The following is a 21,740-nucleotide window of genomic DNA, read 5'->3' as shown; positions in this document are numbered from 1 at the left end:
TTAGGTGTCCCAACTGCGTCATCCTACCAAGATTAAGGAAGGAAATTTAGTAGGCTACATTACTGCTGAAGAACGTGAAAACTCTTCTCGTTACTTGCGTGAATATCAGAATATTAAATATGTTAGTGCCTGGGCAGCTCACTGTGATATATGGCAAATAACATGTTCCTGTTGTTAACAATAATTGAAAAAAAAATGCATATTTTATTGTTGTTTGAAGATATTCGTTTGCCGCTCTCTCTGGGTTTCTCGCATCAGAAACCATGCCGAAGCATTAAGGCCATCCTCTCGCTGCAGGTAGCAGTGAAACACGATGCCAGTCTGACACGCTGTAGGTAGCAGTAAACACAATTCCAGCTCCATGAAAGGAAACAAAACCATAGGCCATCCTTCTGACGCCATCGGCAATCGGAATGAAACATCTGATTCTCCACGTCCAGGCCCCGTTGCGGTGTTACGTGGTAAAAGAATGACGACTGGTAGTCAACAAAAGGCTACAAGTCATCGACCAGTAAACAAGAGATTTTCTCTTCCATTTGGAAAATTTCATCATTGCTTATTGTGTTTATATATATTTTTTAATAATTCGCAATGGGAGTGTTCTCTCTGTGTGTAGCTGTTTTGCTTTTCTCGCCTGGTTTGGCCCACTTAAATGAAGGTAAGAACCCTCAGTAAATTTTCGTCAACGCCATGATTTTTACCCTTGAAATAACCTTAGTCTCTTACAAAACTCGGAACGCTATGAATTGTTCATGGCTGTTTTCAGTTGTTCCACTTCAAAATGTCTTCTTTTCGCAACAAAATGGCGTTCCACCTCTTTCTTTAGCTGCTTTTGTGACTACAGAAATTTTATAAATTTTAAAATTTTTTGTTAGGAAAAAAAGGAAATGAGTTAGAAGTCAGTTTAACCAATGCAAGTTCAGTAATTGATAAAAAGGACACAGTCAAACAATTGCTTCTGGATCATCGGGTAGAATCCTCTGAAATCATAACTGAAAAAAATTCAACTTTGATTGTTGCAAACAAGCATGACGGGAAAAAAAAGCGCCCAAGTAAACGTCGCAAGAACCGCGTCAACCAGCTGAATCAGAAAGGTTGGTTTGAAATGCTTAGCTGAACCGTTTACCATGTAGAAAGTAGTTTTAGTCTAACTATCTAAGCCCTACTATAGGCAGGAGACCCAGTGGACGTAATCGTCGTCCTCCAAATGAAAAGAAAGGAAACAAGAAGGCCAAACAACCCAGCAGCCGTGCAGTTCGGTATTTGGCCCGATCAGCCCATACCGATCAATTGAATAAAGCTGTGGATGACATGCTTGCATGTATGTCCCAAACATTAGCCACACAGAATTCTACGTTTTCTGTAAGATTAAAGTAAGTTGATAAACTTTGAATAACTATCCCTATATTTTAAACAATTGTTCATTGTTTGCAGTACCTTCCGTACGAATATGAAAATATCTCCTTGGGCGTTTGTTGCGCTAAATAAAACAAACACGATCAAAATGGCAGCAAAAATGATAGATGAGAAAACCCGCCGAGTAAGAGCTGCCAACGATTTCAAGAATGAAGCTGCCGAAGTAGATACCGAAAGTTATGAAGACGACGATGATGCGATGAATCCGGAAGAAGAAACGACACTTGACCCCGTAACTGAAAATTCAAATGATATTGGTGAATCCTCCACCGTTCCAGAGGAGTTTATGGCGACTGAAGAGGATGACGTTGACGACAGTGCAGAGACAGTCACATATGTTTCCGTTAACATCACGCAATCCAAAAAGGATAATGTTACAGGGTATCATCGAACCCAACAACCACCTCCGGTTGTGCTGCCAGATGGCACGGTGGAATACAGTCTACAGCTGCTCAGTGATAATGAAATTCAGAATAGGAAACTGGGATTTGCTGAAGAAGAGTCATCACAACAGCGGTAAATTGTCTTATTTCATTCAATATGACGGACATATATAATTTGAAATGGCACAGAGAGGATTCAGGTCGCCAAGCTAAGGAATTGGATGGTGAACGTGACCAAAGTTCATCCCGAAGTTATCCACGCAGACCAAGTGCTACGGTTGAAGGAATAGGATTTATTCAAAGAAACGGCGACGTTTTGGTCGGAATGAGACAAAATTCCACTGCGCACATTATCGACACACAATTACTAATCGGCCCACTGCAGTATGTAATGGATAGAAAATCAGGGGATTCCTTCTTCAACAATCGCGTGTATCAATGCCTCAACTGACAGCTAAACTACGTTTGACGGTTTGTGTCCCCGTTCAGAATATCTTCGGTTGTACGTTACATACATAACAACCTTATGAACTATTTTCAGGAAGTTGATGGGAAATTGGTCGCAGTAAGATTCAAACCCACAAAAATTCGTCCTAATGAAGCATTGGTTACTCTTCGATTAAGTGAAAATGGGAAGGTACCGTCACATTTGGAGACGGCCCGTCTTGTGTCTTATCTGAGTCGGGAAATGACGAGAGTTTGGAACTCTGGATATCTACTGCGTCGCGTCAAACGCCAGTTTAAGCAGTTATTTATAGAGGGAACAACTGACAAGAAAACAGATTCCAAGCACGACGACGCTCGGAAGATTGTTCAAATGTTAGCCTTTTCAGCGTTTGAGGAACCCCTGTCAGCTGATACAGGAAAAGATAACAAAGAGTTGTCGAAAGCATAAATGCTTCTAACCCGAATATTTTCATATCATGATTATTCTATACACTTTAACGCAAATAACTTTGCCTGGTATAGCGAACCCAAATTACTTTTTACAACTATTAAATTCACGAATTACCACATTACGATACAAAATACAATGAATTCTATAACTACATTGGCAACTGTGGATAGGGGGAAAAAAATAGCAGGCGGATCTGTCACGACAAAGCTGCATTTTCCCGCCAATCTCATTCACGAGTTCGGCAGTGACTGAAGACAAAATTTCAAGTATTACTAGATCATCTTCGATCTTAACACGTGAAATGAGTGACGAAATAATGGAAGCTCTTGATTCGGGTACTTCTTCCGAATCCGAATCCGATTCCATAAAATCACCCCTGAAAGATTGTGAAACCTTAAGCCTGTCTCACCAAATGGTTAAAATTGCCTCCCCGATTTCAAATGAAAATTCGAACTCCAGCTCAGATTTACCCTTAAGCTTATTTGTATCTAAAAAGAGAACCCAGTTAGCCATTTTGTCAGAAGATGAAACTGAAAGCTCAACTTCAAACACTACTGAAAAACACCACAAAGAACCATCAAATGTTTTGGTTTCGATGGATGAAAATTCAAGTTCTAGTGATATCCCACTTAGCAAGTTGGCTTCCAATAAAAAACTAGTTGTTTCAAAATTAGAAGTTCCATCGTCAAATGTTTCAGTATCAGCAGATGACAATTCATGTTCTAGTGATGTCCCGCTTGCCAAGTTTGTATGCTCATCAATCCAGCATACCAATTTAGAAGCAAAGAAGGCAAAGGATCAGTTACGAAAAAGGTAACTGTGAATAAAAGTAAAAAGAACAAGTCAAAATTGGAAGTTAAATTGGAGGACTCAAATGCTTCCCTGCTTCTGGTCCAACCTCACTTGTTGAACAAGAAGACTCTGATTCTAATTCAAGTTTCACGCAAGCACGGGAAACGCACAAGAGCAATATTAAGAAAAATAAATTAATCAAAACAAAAAAGTGAATGAGAAAAACAGTTTGAAAAGAAAAAGGAGTGAGGAAACTGGCAGTGAGCAAAAACGAGTCAAAACAAAAAAAAAAAATATTTCGTCTGATAGCAGCTCCGACGATGCTGTTAAATCAGAAAGTGTCACACCAGAACCGGCTTCCAGTAAAAAAAATGGCAGTCCAGCAACCATCATGAAGAATGAAACTGTTCCAGTAACAATCGACAGCAAATCTAGTCCGTCAATGGGCAAGACAAAACTAGGTCCTGCGAGCAGCAAAAGAAATCGTCTGTTCAGGATGACGTTACTATTTCTCCAACTAAAGCCAAAGTCAACACAAATCCTCTAAGTTCCAGATCCAAACCAATTGACACTAAAAAAACAAAGGTGTTGGATAAAAACGGTATTCTGGAGAAGCTCGATAACTCGTCCAATACTAGCAGCTCTTCAGAAGATAGTGAGGTTGAGGATCCCTCAAATGTTGAAAATAACGTTATATCGCGATCCAGCTCGAGTTCCAAAAGTGACGAAGACCCTGATTCAGTTCTCAGCTCTTCGATAAGAAAAAAGAAAGTTCTGCAAAAGAAAGCCAACGGAACAAGGAAAAGTGGGAGTTCTGGAAGTGCTAGCGACTCCGATGATCCAGTGTCCCGTAAAACAAGTAATTCAAGCACTGGCAAGGTTGAAGAACTCCCTGGTTGCCTGTCTTCTGGATCTTCTTCCAGTGAGGAGTCCGAAAACGTTTCTCCGCAGAAGAAAAAGGCCACGCAGAAAGATGAAAAATCATCTAAAAAGGAAACTACAAAGGAGAAGAAAAATCCCGGAGACAACCCGCGTATAATACGGCTTCAGCGCTATTTGAAAGAAGCGGGTGAGCAAAGCAACACAATCACAAACTTTTTCTATTTTTAATTGTTACTGAACTTCAATTACAGGAATTCGCGTGCAGAACTACAAAATATTATGGCAAAACTGCAAAAGCGACAAAGCGAGGGCTCAAAAGCTAATGGAGTTGCTTCATGAGCGCGGTTTGAAGGGAAAACCTTCAGTTTCTGAATGCCGAAAACTTAAGAAGAAATTTGAGAGAGAAAAGGAGGTTTCAGAACTCAATACATCAAACATCATCACCTCCAATGGTACCAGTCTATTTGTCAAGAGCTTTTCTCTTTGCAAAATCTTAATTTATCTTTTAAATTCTACCTCTATGACAAAACAGGGAGATCTCGCCGCGGTGTAACGAGCCTCTTTGCAACTCGCCGTAGTCCTTCTCCAGCCAGCGCAAAGAAACAAGAAACGTCACCAAAGAAATCACCAGAATTTAAGAAAATATTTGGTCGATTGAAAAACATCGTCGACAGTGAGGATTCCGACTGAAACGTACAGTATCTTATGTCAAATTTTTAGAACCTATCTTTTCATCGTAAAACTCATTTGTTCAATTTCTTACTTTTAATCCGTGGGTCGCATAGTTTTAATTTCCGCGCATTTCCCATCCATAATACTGTACATCACGTCGTGGCGTACACTATTATCATTTACGTCCACAACTAAAACCACAAAGATATTTCCCCTTGTTAACCATAACGCATATCAATACTTTTAAATCAGTTTTAAAATAAAATGCCGTATCAATTTAATTTATAAGTATACGTAACTTTTTGTATTATATTTATTAAGCGTGATTAAGCACAAGTCTCAGTAGCTTTAATAACGGAATAATGCGAGGAAAAAACAGTTTGCCTTTCTGGTTGCAGCAGCACTATCTGATAACAAAACGTACCACGTCCAATTGTTTTTGGCAATATACATGCCTATATCGTTCTATCTTTACATGATAATGCAGCAGCCTTGATGCTCATTGTTTGTCCTGGATGATTCGGAAGGAAAGCGGTTGAACGGTATCTTAGCTTGAGCTTCCATAAACGCAGCCAGCGAATCAGAATTTTGTTGCGTCAATGAACGAATTCTGTCGTTTTTGTACTGCAAGTCCAATCTCATCGCATTCAACTGTTCCTCTAGTTGAGCAATCCGCTTGTTATCAGCAGATACATTCGTATTGTTCTTGTAAAGTGACCCGACTCGTAAGTTGTTAATCATAACTTGCAAATTAGCTTTTTCATCTCTGAGTAGTCGTACTGTCGCCATCTGGGACTGCAAATCCGAATTCAGCAACTGTATCTTCTGTTGGAGCTGGTTTACCTGTTGACTGTCTGGTTTCACGTTGCTTTCATTAAAGTCGCTAACTGCGTCGTTAACTTTTGTTAAGCGACTATGGTAAATCTGTTTTATTTTAGTGTTCTCCTCTTGAAGAATACGTATGGTTTCTTCTAATTGGTCAATTTCTTGCTGCTTTATTTCGTGATTTCTTGTAGCTAAATTACCAACGTTGTCCCGCTTACGGTTGGAATGTTGCTGAGCAAAAAGCTTGCCCCAATTCAACTTCGGATCATAAGGTTGATTTTTTTTCCCATTCCAACCATGATCATTAACTGCATCCAACTGGAAAAGATACAAGTAACAATAAGTTATATTTAAAAAAAATAGTTTTACATTTTCTAACATGAGCGCAGGCATGGGGAGTGTGAACTACGGTACAATTGTAACGATAAGCTGATTTCGAGGACGCATTCTCGTGGACTTCTATCAATTTTTGAATTTCACGGTCAGCAAGACACTGAATAAGAAAACTGCTTGTCTTCTGTCTCAGGTGAAACAGTGATAACATTCTAGCTTTTTGTTCATTACTTAATTCACAGTTACTAGCTGCTTCAAATTCTTCAAGCGACAAAACCATGGTAACTACATTGACGTTGCAAACTGAATGTTTATTTCGCACTGTTGTCTAGCATAACACTTGATATAGGCTGGAATAGGATAACGTGATAAGGGAACTGATGAACGAAGATAAGAACGCATAGAGTATAAGATATCGATAGTAAATCATTGTTTGCCAAAACTATCGGGAAAAAGTAAAATTCCGAGAATCTCTAATCCAAAATTCCAAATATGTTGTCACGAGATGAAGCGTTTAATTGATTTTTGATCAAACTTCTGTTCTTTTCCTACTTGGATATATAGAAAAGACCATTCTCGCTCTTTCCTAGTAATGACCTTCACTGGTACCAAGAAATCCTTTCTCAATAATCCTACCCAGAATCCCAACATTTTTATCTAACGGGAAGCACATCAACCTCCCACTTTATCCAACCCAGATCTTCTCTCTCTTGTCTAAAATAGTTTTTGGTGATAGAATTGGCAAGTGCTCGTCGTCTCTTATTCTTCTGTTTTAGAATTGTGTTTGGTATCTGTTCGTCTTGCTTATTTCAGTGATTAGTGTTAGTTAGAATCCACTATTTGGTCGTGTATTCACTATATAATTGGTGGAGATTGGGCTGTTTATGCACTTAAACAGCAAAGAGCCGAACAGTTTTTATTGGTAAAATTGTCGTCAGATCTGTTGATTCTGTGTCTTTGCGCTGAAAATCTCGTGAAAATATCTTCTCGAAGCGAACGCAAGTTGCATTCCTCCCTGCAAACCGAACTACTGAATACTGAAATTCATTGGCCTATAGCTCGTACGAAGAATCTTAAATCCGCTGTTGCTGTGACGCTGTTAATTTAATTGAATGAAAGGTAATTTACCCTTCCTTTTAAGTTGAACATATTACACATGGGGTAGTATGTTTCTTCAGAGGAGTGAATTCAGTTTGATTCGACGAACACAAAGCATAATATCGTCCTCTAGTTGGTCGCCGTAATGTATGGCACTACAGCGTTCTCCATCGCCTTATTGGCGGTGGTATGGTGGCTAAATTAGATGTTTTGCCAGTGGACGCATAGTCCACTCATTTTCGTGTTCGTTTGTAAAAATAAAAATAAAAAAGTAATATTCGAAAAATAAGGCGATTGCGTAAGCGTAACGCCCGTACGTTAAAAGTAAGGCATCTTGTCTCATATTTTGACGCTGCGAGGGAGAAATATAGTTGCCTACTGATGTCATCTGCACTTGGGCCGACCGACGTGTTCCATCTATTTCTCAAGCCTGATGATCTATTCCTGAAGAGCTCAAACAAATGGTAGTCATTAATATTATTGACTCTATCTCACTTTTTTAATGCTGTTATTACCACTTAATACTATGCAGGCCTGACAAGCATATACAGTTTACATAATCGACTTGTTGTGATATCCAGCTATAGTATACTAGTTATTGTATCAATAATGTTTTTTTTTTAATCCCGTATTTTGTAACGTTGACAAATGATTACTTTAGCTTTGTTGGTTATGAAATATAAATCCCACCTGAGCCTGAGCTCTTGAGCAATTGAAACATTTGAAAGGCAGAGCAGGCATGTTTTTATTAAGCTCCGCCCTTCAGCCTTTGCTATGACTACCAAGCTTTAAAACTTGATTCCTCCAGGCCAAAAAAGTTGACAGCAGGAAAGAGACTTTGGAACTAACTGGCTGTCAGCTGTTTTAAAGATGTACTGTACATTATATATCAGCATTCAAAGTGAACGAATCTTAGTAGATTAATGGTGTAGGAAACCAAGATTTCAGTACTTGTTTGGTACAAAATTATTTACATCCTGCTAACTATTTCTGGTAATTTGCCAGAATCAATAAGCCTTTGCCTCAACTTGAGTCCTCCCCGTTGTCTCGTATGGTACCTAGTTATCTTCCGCTTGCCGTTAGACAGAGGGAGTGTTCCATCTTTCCCTTCTTTGATCCGTCGCTAACGTAAACAAGTCAGTTGAACCATGAATGAAACTGATGGGACTGGATTGCTTCCAGAAATGGAAAACATTATTTGCCAATTGGAGAGAGGGACAGTTGTCACCAAGTTTTTCCAGAAGAAACATCCTGACAGAAGGATTTTGTCAGTTAAAAGAGAGACACGTCAAGTTGTGTGGTATAAACCAATGAGCAAGAGGAATGTCTACGAAGGGGCTGGTAACATTTTTGTAATCTTACTGTATATTTAAAATGTACTAATATGTAAACCTGCAATAACTTTTTTTCGAGCTTGCCAAAAACCCAAGATTGGTCTAAGAACATTTTCTTTTGTTAAGCATTTTTTATTTTAGCCTGTTTTGTAATTAAATTCTACCAGCCATCTATGTTAACCGTAACACTTTTCCCCTTTGTCAATATCAGTTGATTTAAGAGAAGTCAAGGAAGTAAGGCCTGGTAGAAATTCGAGAGATTTTGAGCGATGGCCAGAAGATGCCCGAAAATTTGACGAAAATCGATGTTATGTCGTTTTTTACGGTCAAGATTTTTGTCTTAAGACTCTTTCCATTGGAGGTAATTACTTTTAGCATAATTTAATTCAATATGATACAGTTCTAAACTTCGTTGATAGCGCTTTCTGGACCGGAATGTGATCTGTGGGTGAGAGGACTACGCTACTTGTCGCGTGACACACTGGCTTCTTCTTACCCATTGCAAATGGAACGCTGGCTATGGAAGGAATTTTGTAACATGACCACCGACAGGACTACAGTGACGCTGAAAGATGTCAAAGCATTCTTGCCACAAGTGAACTGCCAAATGACCAAACCGCGGCTCAAAGAGGCGTTTCATGAAGTAGATTGTCGAAGATTAGGCGAATTATCTTTCGACGAATTCGCTTCCCTCTACCACATCCTCATCTACGATGAAAACGTACAAAATGCCTTTCTACCGGTGATCAATTCGCCTTTTGAACAAAACTCAGTTGTGCCTCACAGATGTACCGGTCATTCTTCCACAAGTATTCCACGGATGGAAGCATTATATCTTTGGAAGATTTCCAAAGATTTCTTGCAGAACAAGGTGACCCACCGATGGAAGCCGATGCAGCCACTGCCTTTATGAGGGATTTCGTACGAGATCCACGACGCAACGTCGAAGCTGCCTATTTCACTCCAAAAGAGGTGAAAATAAGGAAATGCAATTTGGTCATTTTCACATTCATGGCTATTTTTTGCATTTCTTTTCAGTTCACAAGTTACCTTTTTTCGCACCATAACGAGCTTTGGGATTCCCAGCACAATAGTGTAAATCAGGATATGACCCAACCGCTTTCCAATTATTGGATTTCTTCGTCACATAACACGTAACGGCATTTCCAATCCAAAAATTATTCTTATGGAACCATTTGTTGGAATATATATATTTTTTTCCTATAAGGTATTTGACAGGCGACCAGTTTTCTAGTATATCCAGTGTTGAAGCTTACGCACGTTGCCTTAATCAAGGTTGCCGTTGCATCGAGCTAGATTGTTGGGATGGTCCTGATGGGATGCCTTTTATTTACCATGGCCATACCATTACAAGCAAAATTCGCTTTCTAGACGTTGTTAAAACGATCAAAGAGCACGCCTTTAGTGCTTCCGTTTACCCAGTCATTCTTTCGATTGAAGACCATTGCACACTTCCACAACAAAGAAAGATGGCAAAAATTTTCGAAGAGATTTTTGGTTCAATGCTGCTTACATTGCCACTTGAAAAAAATGAAACCTATATGCCTTCACCCGATGCGTTGCGAAAGAAGATTCTACTGAAGCACAAAAAACTACCTGAAGGCGCCACATTTATTTCAATTGATGAAACCATGTCTTCAATAGGCCGCCTTGACGATAGTAGTAGTATGTTACGTTTAACTCACTCAGTCTAAATTGGCTGTTTATCATATTTATCATATTTTTTCACTAGTAAAAGATTTAGATCTCTCAAACTCGGAAAAGAATGGCATTTTATTCTTGGAAGACAAACTGGAAAGAGAATGGGTTTCACATTTTTTCGTTTTAAGTGACGCCAAGATGTTCTATACTGAAGTTCATCCAGAAGAAAATGAACCGGAAGAAGCAGACGACGATGTTTCTGATATTGCCAAACAGACTCTGCGAGAAGTAACTATTTTTTTGTAAATTTTGCTTAATTTTGTATCTAAACATCATATGTTTCTACTGAAGGGTGTTCCGGAATACGAACTACATTTCGGCGAGGAATGGTTCCATGGTAGACTGGCAGGGGGTCGAACAAGAGCGGAAGAGTTATTACAACAGTATGGGCCCTCCTTAGGTGACGGAGCTTTCCTTGTCCGAAAGAGTGGCAACTTCGTTGGTGACTTTTCGCTTTCCTTTTGGTAAGTCACGTACTTGTATTAATGACTTAATCGTTCCACGATATTGTATTCTTTCTAAATATTCAAGGCGTCAAGAGAAAGTCTATCACTGCCATATACGCACTCGACAAGAGTGGGGAAGAACAAAATATTACCTTATAGAGCCCAACTGCTACGATAGTTTGTATAGTTTAGTTGTTCACTACAAAACCCATCCCTTGCGAAGTCCGGTAGGGCCACTATAATTTGATGGTATATTCTAAATCGCTTACTGAAAGAACACTTGAATTTCCTTCACAGGGATTTAGTATCGTTTTGAATAAACCTGTTCCTCAGCCTTGTACCCATGAAAGCAAGGATTGGTACCATCCGACAACCGTGAGAGCAAAGGCAGAAGAGCTACTTCGTTGGATCCCGAGAGATGGGGCATTTTTGGTCAGGCCAAGTGAGCGAGAGTTGAACACCTTTTCCATTTCATTCAGGTAGATATAACTTCACTTTTTGCGAATCTTTCTTAGCTTAACCTTAGCTTCTTTTTCTTGATATCTCATGGACCGTAATAATATTGCAAAGGGCCGAGGGAAAAATCAAACATTGCCGCATAAAGCAAGAGGGCCGTCTGTACATCATTGGAACGGCCCAGTTTGAGAGTCTCATCGACTTGGTTAGCTATTACGAAAAGAATCCCCTCTACCGTAAGGTTCGCCTTCGCTATCCAGTAACAGAGGAGATCGTACGTCAACGTGGAGTGGTAATTTCATTTTACGTCATTTTTACCGTATATTTTTAAGTTAGTTTCCGGATTATTAATTCATCGCGTCTTTTCAGTTTGTAAAATTTAATCGTTATGTAGGACAAAAGGGAATTCCGTTATGTTTTCGGTAGACGTCGTGATAATTTAATAGTCAACCTATTGGCTTGTTATGGGTAGCCTGTTTACTGTCACTCTAAAGCCATTAGCATCAGCCGTGTAATTGACCTTGCGTAGCATCCCGTCCGCATCCACCAGCGAATAGTATCCCGTCACGACACCATTCAATCGTTTCTCTCCATGACTTTTGATATCCCCGGTTTCTCGATTATTCACGCTATATTCAAAGTCGTACTCTCCGTCTCGCTGAACCTAAATTTCTCTCAGTGGTTAGGAAAGCGTAATTGCTTTAAACAATTGCATATGAAACTAAACTTACCGTAATGACCGGAGTAGTCGGCATGGCCAATGAGGGTGGTAATGTTGAATATGCCGGAATAGATGAAGATGGCTGTGTTACCGCTTGACTTACCGCACCTGCTACTATCCCTGAATCTGCTGTCGGAATTGAGAAATCGACATCGGCTTGCGTAGCGGTTATGGTAGCTGCAGTAGTTTCTTCTGACTTCATAGGGATAGAAGTCGTTATTTCATTCCCGGAATCCAAACCAATGGATGTAGAAATCGGTACAGGAGTACTTGTCCGCTCCTTATAGATAACGTTTGAAATGAAAGAAGGGTTGAATTGATTGAAGTACGGCCAGAGTGCCAATGGAATAACTGATCCTGCTAGAGAGACGGGTAAACCCAGTAGCATTGTCGAAGTCAAAGGCATAACAAGCTTTTGGCTAATAAAAGGCACTGGGAGACCGCCTACGAAGTGAATAATTTCTCCATTCGGCTTCAATATGTAAGGCTGAAAAAGGTAGAAATACAGTATTAAAGCGGTAAAATTAAATTTTAAACCCTATTAAATTAAAGAAATAGAACAAGGGGGTACTTGCTGTGGACGCCCATCAATTCCACTTACAGCATTGCAGACTGCGAACAAAATAAACTAAAAGAAATAGAGACCGTTACTTTTTTCGTAGGCCATAAAGATCTCGTTCTGTGTATTACCCATCGATTCATTGTCACCAATTGAAGACAAAAGAGAAGACTGAAGATGGACATACCTGTCGCTTTCTATATACTTCAACGTAGGCCCTAGAAAGGTCATTGCGCTTTAATCATGAATATTCAGATTGAACTGGTTTGTTTGAAGTTATTGCCCTATCAATTTTTTACTGATCCTTTTGTTCATTCAAGAACCATCGTTACCGAATGTTTTAGCTGAACTTACAATAAGAAGAAGCGACTACTTCCTAGAAAAATAGGAAGGATTGTTTGTGTTCACATTGGTAGGACAAATACGATAAGAATGTTAACAAGTCTGTCTTTCGGCTTGAATCCTAATAAGTAGAAATGACCTTGCTAGTGTAAAAAACCGACAGTGTTTTAGTAATATTAACACTTTTGAACCGATTATTGCTAGTTTTTTCTTTGTTTTTGAAGTTTTAGATTAAAAACGGTTTTATTTTTTTATTTTTCGCCAGAGTCCACAAGATGGAGAAGATGCACCTGGTTACATGGATTCTAACGCTTTGACTGGGGTAATCAAATTTACAGCCCTAGTAATGTTGATGTGTTGTCAAGAATCTACTTTTTATTTTCATTAGGTAACCGTGAAAGCTCTTTATGATTACCGCAGCCAGCAGGAAGACGAGCTTTGTTTTTGCAAACACGCCATAATCTACAACGTGAAAAAAGAAGATAACGGCTGGTGGCGGGGCGACTATGGAGGTCGCAAGCAACTTCTCTTCCCAGCTAATTATACGCAAGAAATTGACATTACCCAAGAAATGCAAAACGAAAACGTGAGAATTTATTAGACAGTGATGGAGGCATACCTTGCGCCATGTAAGATATTTCTATATTAATTTCAGTCCACAGATGTTATGCCACTAGGCAGTTTGCAGAAAGGTAGCTACGATGTAGCGGGTGCCATGGTGGAGCTAGTAGCGTTGCATTCTCCAGTCCGGTCACATTCGCCCCCCGATTCCATCGGAGACAATGCTTTGGCTCGCAAAGCTACTCCGGAGTGGCTACTCCGGGTGAAGTCTCCTTCCCACACAGATCCAATCGAATTGGGTGTAGAATCCAAGGAAGATGCTATTGATTGGTGCAACACTATTAAGTATTGCCGTGTTTTACAATTATATTTTGTAGTGTTTTTCTAATGGTATTACGCTTTTTAAAGGAGTGTCGCGCAGCGGTGTAGTGATCGTGAAAATATGCACCGCGAAATTGAACTGACGTGGCGAATCGCTAAAGAGCTGTCAGACATCATCGTCTACTGCAGAGCGGTGACATTCAACCAGGAACGCATTTTGCGTGACGGACGGAATCCATATGAAATGTCTTCCTTCCCGGAGCAAAAAGCCGAAAAATTGATGCTTCAAGAGCAAAAATTCTTTCTTTGGTACCACCAGGTATGTTGATCTCAAAATATTGTCGTAGCATTTCATTTCGCATTCGCACAGACACTAAACTGCACTTTTTTGTTGTTAGGTGATGTTCAGCCGTGTCTACCCAAAAGGCCAACGGATAGATTCTAGCAATTATTGTCCAGTTCCCTTTTGGAACGTTGGTTCTCAAATGGCGGCATTAAATTACCAAACCCCTGGTTGGTCATTACGATTGCTTTGAACTCGCTTTCGCATTATCGATTTATCTAATTGTTTTGTTTACAGATAAAAGCATGCAATTAAATGAAGGCAAATTTTTGCAAAACGGCAAATGTGGTTACGTATTGAAGCCAAGCTTTATGCTGAAGAACTCCCCTGAATCCTCGATATTGGCTGCCGAAGAACCTGTCGTTGTCGTTGTTAAGGTAAACATCGTCGTCGACAACGTATGGTATCGACGATTCGTCGATACCATACAATTTCGTTAACAAAAACTAACGTTAACAAAACTATATTGCATTTAGGTCATAGCAGCCCGTCATTTAACTAAGTCTAAACGAGGGATAGTAAGTCCTTGCGTAGAAATTGAGATTATTGGAAGCCAGCAAGACAATATTAACAACAAACACACCACAAAGATCATAAGTAATAAGAAAGAGAAAGCAATAATAAGTTTATTTGCATACTGATAGTACATATTTTACAGCTGATAATGGTTTTAATCCTGTTTGGGATGAAACATTTCAACTCGAAGTCTCTTGCCCGTCCTTGGCGCTCCTGCGCTTTGCTGTTTACGATATAGGTTTATATTTTTTTAAGCAGTTTATTAAAATAATATTACAAGAAAGTGAATTCTTTTTTGTAGATATGTTTGGTGATTCTCATCTTATTGCGCAAGCAACGTACCCGGTAGCCATTTTTGTTTTGCTTAATATTTTACTACATATTTATGAAGCTTATCGTAATGCAATTTATTTTGCGCAGCTTTTGTGTATTCGCCGCGGATTCCGAAGTATTCCCCTAAAGAATGGCTTTAGTGAACTGCTCGAAATGGCCTCGTTACTCGTTTTCCTCGATCTCCACAAAAGAAAGGTAATACAGCGTCGCACAATAAGAGATTCAGCTTTAATGGCTAAAATGTTACGACAGGATGAGGGGAGTTCGGTGCTATTGAAAAGGGATAAGCTTCGCGATCTACGAACTCAAATCATCGACGCTCAGGAGCGAGGCGACGAGGTAGCAGCGCAAGAAGCTCGAGCGGAATTCCACGAAATTGAATCCCAAATTTTTGAAGATTTTAATCGTACTCGTGAAAAGTAGACATGCCCTAGTTGATTTCCATGAAGTCTGTTTAAGGGAAAGGGCGGGTTCGTTAAGGGGCATTCAGTCATTCATATTACCACGATCATCACATGATTTCGAAAACATTGGGATGATGAACATGAAAAGAACTGACTATTCAAGTGCTGTCACATGGGTGCCTTTATATACTCAATTGATTTAATTTGGTTTATTCATATTTATTAATGAATGCTGCTGATTTACAATCATGTTAATAACCCATCAGTTTGTTATAATACATAGGCAATATAAATTTGTCACCATCAATTAAAATCTTTTGCTTAGACTCTGTATGTATATGCTGGATATTAATCCAAGGTAGGAATCCTGAAGTGCTTGTAGGTGGTGCAAGCTGACCTGGCTGAATACACAGTTTTCTTGTAGCATATGGTATGAATCGAGGCATAAAGACAAGAAAGTCATCAGACTTTGGAGAGTAGTAAATGCGAAGTGGTACTCTAAGTGACACAATCATCAGAGCAATAATAGAAACCACCCCAGCAATGCCAAAGCCTATTATTTCTTCTGTGAGTGGTGCAGAATCCACTTGAAGAAGTTGATATACAAGACCTGCTGATATGCATGTTGCTGCTGATACAGCTGTTGTAATAGCCAGATTGGCATATGTTTCAAGTCCACTCCGGTAACACATTTTATAAGACAGGGGCACAATGTCTGGCTTGAGATTTTTGAAAACTAAGTCTTGCATATAGAATTTCCATGTTCCAAGGTTCAGGCCATTTCCCAGTCTATCCAACAGAGTTTTTCGTTTTTCGTTTCCGGCAAGTGATGAGTCCACGTCTTTTTACCGGTATTTTTACTAGTCGAATAAAACTGTAGAGCGCGAACCATTTTGCCTTGCTTTAACGATACATTCAAAAACTCTGTAGCTCTCCATGATACTAATTTAACTCCATGAAGACACAGAACAAAAACCATTACTGAATATCTTTTATTTTATTTTTACGAGCAAGAATAAAGTACTTTTTAATTTCGGTAATGCTCTTTGCGTTATGATGTAGTAGGAGCATAAGTTGACTAACCAATAAGTAACAGACTATTTTTTGGACCAGAGTAAAGTGCGGAGGCGGACCGTGGATTACGGACTGGGCAAACTGTGGGCTTTTAGCTAGCAGACGAAACTGTATGTTTGAGAACGGTGAAAACTGAAAAGTGTTTCAGTGGGTAATAATTTGTTTGTTACGTAAAGAATTTGACTGGGAGTCTGAGAAACTGAGACAAAAAAACGAGCTATCTTGATTTTGAACTTAGTCTTACAGCTAAAGATTGCATTAATTTTGTACAACTAAACAACCAACGGTGAATTTTTTCAGTGTTCCCGACTGAAATTACTTCCTTTTCCAGTCAGTGGTCATGATTTGGTGATCATATTATATTTTGATTATCTTTCCCATTATTCTTCCCATTCCCAAAAAATCATGTTCACTTCACTCAAAGGTATAAAGATTGCCAAAGTTATTTATCTACAAAACCAACCTATTAGGAAGTGTACCACACTATCAAACACAAGTTTTAAAACTACTTCCAAGAAGAAATGGGGTCTTTTATTTGCAACTGCTATTGCTGTACCTGGTATCTGGTATATTCAGGCTGACAACCAGCAACAACGAAAGGTCAGGGTTACGGTCCAAGGAATTGGTAGATTCCTAAGGTAATACATTAGCTAGTACAACCAAAAGTGAATAAACCTAAAATAATCAATTACCATCTATGAAGATCACTTGTAATTGGAACAACCATATCTACAGACTACTGGTGGTCATTAAGAAATATTGATGAAGATTCAATACAATATCAGCAGGAGCTGAAAAAAACTCATCAGCGCACTGCTAACCGGATTCTAGATGGCTGTCTTAGCAATGGTGGACTGTATATCAAACTTGGTCAAGGCCTAGTTTCAATGAATCACATTTTACCAAAAGAATATCTGGACACTCTTAAAGTTCTGCAAGACAAATGTCTTGCACGAGGTGCCAGTGAAATTGGGCAACTATTTAATGAAGAATTTGGAAAGGATCACAAGGAATTGTTCAAGTCGTTCGACGAAGAACCTATTGCTGCTGCCAGTTTGGCTCAAGTAAATTCTAAAATGCAAAACAGGATTTTTATGCTGAAGCGTAAATTTACCATTTCATTTGACATAGGTTTTCCGAGCCAAATGCCAAGATGGAAAAGAAGTTGCAGTTAAGGTTCAGTACATTGATTTGCAAGACCGGTTCAATGGTGATATTGCGACAATTGAAATACTTTTAGAACTGATAAGTTGGATGCACCCGAAATTCGAATTTAAATGGGTGCTTAAGGTATGAAAGAATGACAAGACATCCTAAATTATCTCGGGATTAAACTTTTGCAACGTGAAATTAAAATGTTACTTGCCTCATAACTTTATGCAGGACTTAAAGGAAACCCTTTGCAAGGAACTTGATTTTCTAAATGAAGGCCACAATGGTGAAAGGTAAAACAAGCTCATCTTCAGCTTTAAGAAAGTGTATTGATAACGGAATATTTGACAGATGTGCCAAAGAACTATCTTCGTTACCTTACGTTTACGTACCCAAAGTCTTCTGGGATTTGACGAGCAAGGTAACTAAAATAATAAGATGAATAATCTCCGTTCCTATTTTACAAATTTGGCTCCCTTTCTCTTTCCTTTTTTCTCACATACAGCGAGTATTGACTACAGAATTTATTGACGGGATCAAAGTAAGCGATACCAGTTCCTTAGAGAAGGCAGGACTCTCGATAAAGGAAGTCAGCCACAAGCTGATTGAAACGTTTGCTGAACAAATATTTCATACGGGTTTTGTCCATGCCGATCCCCATCCAGGAAACAGTAAGTCAGAAAACCCCATTCGAGTTTCAAACGGTTCAATTTATTTGCTTATGCACCTTTTGTAGTCTTGGTCCGCAAAAGGAAGAAAGGTGACGCCGAGATTGTTCTGCTGGATCATGGCTTATACGAAGAGCTTCCATCGAATGTACGCAAGTCTCTTTGCCGGCTGTGGTCCTCAATTGTACTCAACGATCATGCCGGAATGAAACGCCATGCTGCCGAACTTGGAGTTAACGGTTAGTTTTCTTCCTTGTTTTGCGATTTTGCTTCGATAGTGTCTTTTGTTGTCAGTTGAAATCCTGCCGACTGCCCTGACAGTCTTTTCTCGTTCCGGAAAAATTTCCATCATCGAATGAGTTTGTATGACTAGATTACCGTTTATTCTGCATGGCCGTGTCGCAGCGCTATATCTCAGCGCCGCCCTGGCCAACTGACGGTGATTCAATAAGTCAGGTCTTTGGGATGTTTTACGATCACAAAGGGCCAAAAGCGGGCGAATGGCAGAAGAGGACAACCGAACAACGCCAGGCAATACGAATTCAAATGGAAGAAATTCATGAGCGGATGATGAGCAGCTTCCGGGCAATGCCCTCTCAATTGATGCTCATATTTAGGTATTTAGATGCCTGCTTTATCGAGAACGTTCTGCAGCTTGAAAAAAAAAATCATCAATTTTGCTGCATCAAATGCATCCCTTAAGACCTAGTAGTCTTTTTATTTTTTACTTTTTATTTATTTAATTTTATTCTCATAAGAAGATAAAACCACCACAAAAACTTTTTCGTGGTTTTGTTTCCGTAGATTATTTGCTCTTCGCCGAAATGCTTCTTCAAAGACCAGTTGGAAATCAAACTCCCAATTTGACCAATTTGAACCAACTTTCTGAAAGTGATATGAAGTACATGCAGGAAATGGCAGCGCAGCGTTTCGACATGATCATGAACAATCTTCGTTCGATGCCAAGAACGATGCTTTTAACTATTAGGTAATAGCACCAGACAACTAGTTCCTGAATCTCAGAGTATAGTCTGAAGTAACGTTAGAAAAGCATATTATGCAGCAAAGTTGATAGATTAAGTTTGCTACATGTTTGAATTCTATTATTTTAAGTTATAGAATACTCACTTGAACGTCAAACTAAAACGGCGTTTGAAAACAGATGATTTTGTATAACAAATCCTTTTTTAAATTGAATAACGGCTTCTTTTTATATTCTAAGGAATATCAATACTGTTAGGGCAATAACTAAAGACCATGGAAGTCTCGTCGATCGATACACATTGATGGCAAGAAGCGCCACACGAGGATTTTTCATAGTTCCAGGGGCTTCATTCCGGCAACGTCTTCAAGGAGTCTGGCAACAATTTCTCTTCGATTGGCGGTTATGGTAATACCGAAACTAAGATTCGATTATCGTTTTTTTGGCATTGTTTATTGATAAAATGCAATTATCAACCAGGTGGGATAAAACCCAGATGAGGCTAACCTTTTGGGGTCTTCGCGTGTTATTTTGGCTTGGTCGTGCACCAGACATGACAGTCCTTGTACAAATAGTTGAATAACAATAAAATAGCAATAGATCGAACTTTAATGGGAAAATTGTAATTTCAAAAATATTGTTGAACTGATTCAATTACAAAAACTTCTTACACTAAATGAAGTTCACCGCATGAAACCGACTTTTTGGGTTTTCCCCGCCCTTTCTTCCTCCAATAGCTTGTTCATAAGAATCTTGTTAACAACTGTGCCTACTTCGCTTGCTGTCTGTTAAAGCAAAAGAAACATAATTTTTTGGCGGCTTAATTGAATATAATTGATATTCATATTGTGTTAATGAGTATTACTTTGAGCATTGACACTAGGCTTTCTGGGTGTAAGCTTCCAGAGCCGATTTTCCTAACAGCCGTTATCTTCTTGGTACCAGATACTGCAACAACAACACCCGAAGAACTGCAACATTCTTCTTCTGGTGTCGGATCAACAAGGTAATGGTTTCCAATCTGATAATAAAAATAATTATGTTGTTTAAGTTCCAAAACAGTGTAACAAAACAAATAAAAAATCTTTACTTTCATCAGCGTTACGAGACATGGTACGTTTTGCGTGTTTAATCTCTTAGTATCGTAAGGATCTTCGGACAGCTCTAATTCAGGTTGATCTCCATCCATGGTTGCTACTTTAATGGACGGAATTTGCGTCGTATAAAGAGCAGATTTTACGGCCAATGACACTGTGTCATACAGGTTTCCACCACATTCAAGAATCTATTTAAATATTAGAAAAATGTTGACAACAAATCCATGACCTGTAAATAAGTAATTAATCTTTACCAATATGTCAACATATAAGACCCAACATTGTTGGCCTGTCAAAACAGAGAGTTCTGCTAAATTTATTGTATCTCCTGACATGTAAGACATCTGCAAAAATCTGCATATTTCATTTGCCAAGTCTTCACCACCTCTTCCTTCAAATTCCGGTGTTGCATTTGCAGAGCTTTGATTTGAAAATGATTGACATTTAACATGATTTTAACATTATATGTCTTAATTTAAACAGACCAGTCCACAAAGAATTCCAGCCTTCCTTCCGAAGGTTTTTCAGATAACGGTGAAGCCAATTCAACTTTGACTCCCACAAGAACATCAGAGTTGGCAAGTCTAAGCCTTGATGAGCCACTAGCATTGGAAACCAAACCAGTCTCAAGGATTATGGGACGATAATCTAGTCTTGTCCTGCCATCACATCGTAAGTCATCCTTTCATGTTCCATAAAAACATGTTGCAGAAGAGAAAAGTATTTATTGATCCATGGGAAAATGTGTGCTCCACTTCATGTAACCTTATAACTAGTTTTTCTAGAGATGCTTGTATACAATATTAGCTGATAGATAAAGTAATTTGCCCACCTGTACCCCATGATGAATAAAAGCTTTTTCAGCTTCACTTAAAAGTATTTCTGCCATTAGGCTAGGGCCTAGAAAAAAGTAAATTGGTCAGAAAATATTGTGTTAAAAGATCTATGTTTGTTTCAATTGAAATTACCACGTGAAAACGTAATTGACTTTACAAATGTGTGCGTCTGCTTTCCGTGTTTTACGGATCCGAAAGCTCCGACAACCTCGTCTCAGCCGTCGCGCCAGTAGGGTACAGCGCTTTGTACGTGCTCTAGAAAGCACGTACGTACGGTTGCACACTCAATTTTACGAACTCTAACGTGCAGCCTCGGAAGTTGAGCTTTTAGCCGTGCTTTCGTCAGTTGAAACTCAACTGCTCCCGGTGACAACAAACGGTAACAACAACAAAAAAACAAACAAACAGTGCTGTTGGCGCCCCAACTTAAGTTTTCGTTTTTTACGTTTAGTTAATAAACTATAAGGCCAAATGAAAAATCAACTTGATTTACGTGATTATCACTAGAAGCCTACGATCGGGAAGTTCCCGATAGGGTTGGGCTGTATACGTAGTCGCTCTTGAATTGCGGCAA

General features: G+C 39.1%; 7 protein-coding genes across 12 annotated transcripts; 4 read left to right on the top strand and 3 right to left on the bottom strand.

Moving 5' to 3' along the window:
• Positions 1-195: 195 nt before the first annotated feature.
• On the top strand, positions 196-2,848 carry LOC116931155. The gene is made up of 6 exons (XM_032938693.2): positions 196-658; positions 876-1,094; positions 1,172-1,373; positions 1,435-1,932; positions 1,989-2,270; positions 2,341-2,848. The coding sequence occupies exons 1-5, from the start codon at positions 592-594 to the stop codon at positions 2,248-2,250; spliced, it is 1,248 nt and encodes a 415-aa protein (XP_032794584.2). The 5' UTR covers positions 196-591; the 3' UTR covers positions 2,251-2,270; positions 2,341-2,848.
• Positions 2,849-2,858: 10 nt separating this feature from the next.
• On the top strand, positions 2,859-5,324 carry LOC116931106 (HIRA-interacting protein 3). Its single transcript, XM_045178608.1, is given in 6 exon segments — positions 2,859-3,510; positions 3,635-3,644; positions 3,695-3,971; positions 3,974-4,558; positions 4,623-4,823; positions 4,904-5,324. Coding segments are annotated over 6 exon segments (1,743 nt in total). The 5' UTR covers positions 2,859-2,998; the 3' UTR covers positions 5,062-5,324.
• On the bottom strand, positions 5,316-7,835 carry LOC116931254. 2 transcript variants are annotated; one of them, XM_045178041.1, is made up of 2 exons: positions 7,330-7,835; positions 5,316-6,186 (listed from the first exon to the last, which is right to left on the bottom strand). In XM_045178041.1, the coding sequence occupies exons 1-2, from the start codon at positions 7,357-7,359 to the stop codon at positions 5,515-5,517; spliced, it is 702 nt and encodes a 233-aa protein (XP_045033976.1). In that variant the 5' UTR covers positions 7,360-7,835; the 3' UTR covers positions 5,316-5,514. The 2 variants fall into 2 exon arrangements, with proteins under 2 accessions (XP_045033976.1, XP_032794728.2); XM_032938837.2 differs by lacking the exon at positions 7,330-7,835 and adding an exon at positions 6,248-7,297.
• A 217-nt stretch (positions 7,836-8,052) lies between these two features.
• On the top strand, positions 8,053-15,670 carry LOC116931053 (1-phosphatidylinositol 4,5-bisphosphate phosphodiesterase gamma-1). Of its 2 annotated transcripts, XM_045177916.1 has the most exons (23): positions 8,053-8,292; positions 8,362-8,640; positions 8,845-8,994; positions 9,053-9,354; positions 9,420-9,605; positions 9,672-9,787; positions 9,862-10,319; positions 10,387-10,583; positions 10,647-10,819; positions 10,887-11,028; positions 11,099-11,280; positions 11,372-11,549; positions 13,145-13,201; positions 13,268-13,465; positions 13,535-13,785; positions 13,849-14,080; positions 14,160-14,274; positions 14,342-14,481; positions 14,581-14,701; positions 14,763-14,858; positions 14,922-14,965; positions 15,041-15,148; positions 15,206-15,670. In XM_045177916.1, exons 2-23 carry the CDS (start codon positions 8,448-8,450, stop codon positions 15,374-15,376), a joined length of 3,810 nt encoding a protein of 1,269 aa, XP_045033851.1. In that variant the 5' UTR covers positions 8,053-8,292; positions 8,362-8,447; the 3' UTR covers positions 15,377-15,670. The 2 variants fall into 2 exon arrangements, with proteins under 2 accessions (XP_045033851.1, XP_045033850.1); XM_045177915.1 differs by having other exon boundaries at positions 8,053-8,640.
• Positions 11,566-12,771, bottom strand: LOC123475429. The gene is made up of 4 exons (XM_045178052.1): positions 12,669-12,771; positions 12,550-12,606; positions 11,989-12,465; positions 11,566-11,921 (listed from the first exon to the last, which is right to left on the bottom strand). The coding sequence occupies exons 1-4, from the start codon at positions 12,720-12,722 to the stop codon at positions 11,709-11,711; spliced, it is 801 nt and encodes a 266-aa protein (XP_045033987.1). The 5' UTR covers positions 12,723-12,771; the 3' UTR covers positions 11,566-11,708.
• An 860-nt stretch (positions 15,671-16,530) lies between the features above and the next one.
• Positions 16,531-19,839, top strand: LOC116931123 (uncharacterized aarF domain-containing protein kinase 5). 4 transcript variants are annotated; one of them, XR_004398734.2, is made up of 10 exons: positions 16,531-17,069; positions 17,135-17,495; positions 17,563-17,721; positions 17,815-17,876; positions 17,935-18,004; positions 18,089-18,254; positions 18,320-18,490; positions 18,625-18,868; positions 19,056-19,239; positions 19,474-19,616. XR_004398734.2 is itself a non-coding variant. In XM_032938661.2 (10 exons), exons 1-10 carry the CDS (start codon positions 16,837-16,839, stop codon positions 19,814-19,816), a joined length of 1,626 nt encoding a protein of 541 aa, XP_032794552.2. In that variant the 5' UTR covers positions 16,567-16,836; the 3' UTR covers positions 19,817-19,839. The 4 variants fall into 4 exon arrangements, 3 of the variants coding, with proteins under 3 accessions (XP_032794552.2, XP_032794534.2, XP_032794543.2); XM_032938661.2 differs by lacking the exon at positions 19,056-19,239 and adding an exon at positions 19,714-19,839 and having other exon boundaries at positions 16,567-17,069; positions 18,736-18,868; positions 19,474-19,641; XM_032938643.2 differs by lacking the exon at positions 19,056-19,239 and adding an exon at positions 19,714-19,839 and having other exon boundaries at positions 16,567-17,069; positions 19,474-19,641.
• Position 19,840: 1 nt separating this feature from the next.
• Positions 19,841-21,427, bottom strand: LOC116931263 (exosome complex component RRP42). Its single transcript, XM_032938844.2, has 7 exons — positions 21,299-21,427; positions 21,163-21,230; positions 20,816-21,012; positions 20,585-20,750; positions 20,324-20,518; positions 20,099-20,254; positions 19,841-20,018 (listed from the first exon to the last, which is right to left on the bottom strand). The coding sequence occupies exons 2-7, from the start codon at positions 21,217-21,219 to the stop codon at positions 19,917-19,919; spliced, it is 873 nt and encodes a 290-aa protein (XP_032794735.2). The 5' UTR covers positions 21,220-21,230; positions 21,299-21,427; the 3' UTR covers positions 19,841-19,916.
• Positions 21,428-21,740: the final 313 nt, after the last annotated feature.

Source organism: Daphnia magna, linkage group LG1 (assembly GCF_020631705.1).
Source record: "Daphnia magna isolate NIES linkage group LG1, ASM2063170v1.1, whole genome shotgun sequence".
In the NCBI taxonomy this organism is placed as follows: domain Eukaryota; kingdom Metazoa; phylum Arthropoda; class Branchiopoda; order Diplostraca; family Daphniidae; genus Daphnia; species Daphnia magna.
This window is presented reverse-complemented; position numbering and strand designations above follow the sequence as displayed.